The sequence below is a fragment of the Colossoma macropomum genome, unplaced genomic scaffold (assembly GCF_904425465.1).
Source record: "Colossoma macropomum unplaced genomic scaffold, Colossoma_macropomum, whole genome shotgun sequence".
NCBI classification, from domain to species: Eukaryota; Metazoa; Chordata; class Actinopteri; order Characiformes; family Serrasalmidae; genus Colossoma; species Colossoma macropomum.
Window position 1 is genome coordinate 28,716,404 of NW_023494785.1, and position 2,823 is coordinate 28,719,226.

Sequence of the window (2,823 nt, forward strand, 5' to 3'; positions counted from 1 at the left end):
ATATCAGCAACCTTTGTGTACTCACAGGGATCTTTTTACAGTTTAATAACCAAGTCGACAAATTCTTACACGTTGCCCTCCCCATGCTGGGTTTTAAAACCCTTCTTTGCTATGAAGTTTCAGTCTTTTGTTTAAACTCTTTCTAATATCAGTCCCTACAGCATTCGGATAAATGAAGAGCTGCCCTTGCTTTATACTTTCCACTCTTAGCAGCATTACTGGAAGTCTCTGAATTGATGTCATGCCGATAAAGATGTTATACTCAAATTACAGTTGTTAGTGTAATTACTTTCTACTGCTCTTAAAAAAGCAGCGCAACACTATTAGCTCCCATAATGTGACCTTTGAAGAGCTTCTCATATAGCAGTCAGGGGTGCTATCACAAAAGTAGTTCAACAAGCTCCTTTGAAGCCATGCCCCACTCATGGCACAGTGTTTCAACTGGCCTTGAGATAGTTATAAAAAGCTTGGAGACCTCCATCCAGCACCTCTTTAATGGGCTTGAGCAGAGGGTTATGCACAATATGGAGTCCTTTGTCCAGCGGGTGGCAGGCTAGCTTCTCCAGCCTGTTAAGTTGGTGCATTTCAGCTGGAACGTTCTGAATGTCATTGTAGTCCACGTTAAGCAGTTCAAGCTTGGTCAGGCAGCAGAGCATCTTAGGCAGAGAGTGAATGCAGTTCCCTTCTACTATGAGGATCTTCAGGTCAGCCAGTGTCTGGATCTGCTCTGCGATGTTCTCCAGCCTGTTGCATGCCACATGCAAGAAGACCAGGCTTTTCATTGCGTAGACGCATGTCGGGATATGGACAATGTTGTTGTGGCTCAGGTTGAGCTTGCGCAGGCCCGTGAGTGCAGACAAGCTGTTTGGGAGGCTCGTGAGCTGGTTGTTTGCCAAGCTCAAGACCTCTAGCTTGGTGCAGGAGCTCAGCTCCTCAGGAACTTCAGCTAGATGATTGCGGTACGCAAAGAGAACTTTCAGGTTCTTGAGCAGCCCAATCTCAGGAGGCAGACTGCTCAGCTGGTTACCCCACAAGTTGAGCACCACCAAGTTTTGAAGGAGGCCCACTGAGGAAGACAAAGACTGCATGCAGTTCAGGGACAGATTGAGCTTCTGCAGTTCCATGAGCTCCCACAGTTCTTCTGGAGCATCCACCATGCCATGGCGGGCCAGGCTCAACACACTGTACCCGAAATGTGTGACTATGTATTTGCGGATCTTCTCTGATGATGTTTCCTCAAAGGCTGCGCTCCTTCTTCCTTGCTGTTTCATCTCCTCACCTGCCAGTTTCTTTGAATGCTTTCCCCCCATTCCCAGCCACAAATCACCTAGAGTCCTACCAACTAACAACAACTAAAGTAGAACAGTAGAAAACATCGTCCTTACTTGTGATCTCTTCAGAATAGAAGGGTCATTTGCTTCGAGCAGTGCCTGGGAGGTCCAGAGAAGCTCAAAGCACATTCTTGGATCAGAAATGCCTTGAATATCCAGCTGGAAGTGGCTGCCTGGTCGAGCCGTAAACACATACGTGTGTGCGTGTGCATGACTGGGAAGACGTGTATGTTTGTCCATAGCACGTTGGAGGAGTAATGCTGACAGCCAGGGGCGGGATAAAGGATCTGAAGCATATCCTAGTGTCAGACAACATTGGCGGAACAACTCTAACAGTATTTGACTGCTAGTCTCTTCAGCTGCCCCTGTCACTTCAATGGACCCGCTCAGTGATAACTAACCTTGATTTTGGTGAGGGCATGGGATGACCATTTCTGGAGAAGAAATATGATGACCGTGCCTCACCATTGCATGCTCTTCACCACCGTCTCCACTTGTTCTAACACTACATACCTTTTTTCTCCATATTGAACAGCCTATCTGTGCTGAAGTTTACAAAACAGTTTATAAATAGCACTATTGCGATAACTCAAGCTATTTGTTTCCATACATAGCTGTCTGCAGGACTGTATATAGGTCATAAACATGCATACAGTTTGTGCAAGAGGTAAGATGCCCTAAATTTGATGCGTATTGACACGTAATTGTTAATGAAGATGCATGAAATGTCATGACACTGGAAACTCATATGGACCTTTCATCACACCATGTGTTATTTTCATTATGTGACAAAGTATCGTACTATTCCAAGAAGTGGATTAAAGAGATGTGAAGGCTGGTAATAAACGGATGCACAGTATTCCAGGGACAGTTGTGACGTCTGTTCAGTGATACTTCCTGGCTGGGTATTTCATGGCATATGAATACGTGTTTTTTATTTTAATAATAAAAAGCCACCTAATACAACAATATAGTTTTTAAGGAAATGTTGCATAAGACAATTTTGTTGATGTGTTTTGTAAATGGTTACCACCAAACATGAAAGACGAACATCTAGAAGCCTAAGAAATGTCAGTAAGGTGTTGATTCAGGCTGAGCTAGTGTAATGGTTTTGACGTTCCTCAGGCAAGAGAACTATGTCGGTCAGATCCGCTGAGGATATTGTAAATAGTGTGACTTCTTATATATAGACCCTCTGACAGGGTTAATGAACTCATGGCATCCATGGGCCACATGTTTTCACTCTATTTGTTTTTAGCAACTTTGTTTTTAGCTACTCTTAGCAACTCTGGGTCAGTTGTTGTGATGGAAAACAATAAGTACAGTAGGCCTAATTAATTCATAGTAATTAATTTAAAGGAACATCTTGTTTATGACCTTGCACCTTAAAAAAGCTGATGAAATAGAGAGATAGTTGGAACAACATGCCTGATAATATACAGTGATAAAAACAGGTTAAATTATATGTTTTGTTGATTTTCTGGGTGAAAAT

At 43.2% G+C, this 2,823-nt stretch overlaps 1 protein-coding gene across 1 annotated transcript; it reads right to left on the bottom strand.

The window, feature by feature from the left end:
• Nucleotides 1-437: 437 nt before the first annotated feature.
• lrrc30a (leucine rich repeat containing 30a) lies at nucleotides 438-1,666 on the bottom strand. Its single transcript, XM_036579537.1, has one exon. The coding sequence runs from the start codon at nucleotides 1,308-1,310 to the stop codon at nucleotides 438-440; it is 873 nt and encodes a 290-aa protein (XP_036435430.1). The 5' UTR covers nucleotides 1,311-1,666.
• Between the last annotated feature and the right edge of the window lie 1,157 nt (nucleotides 1,667-2,823).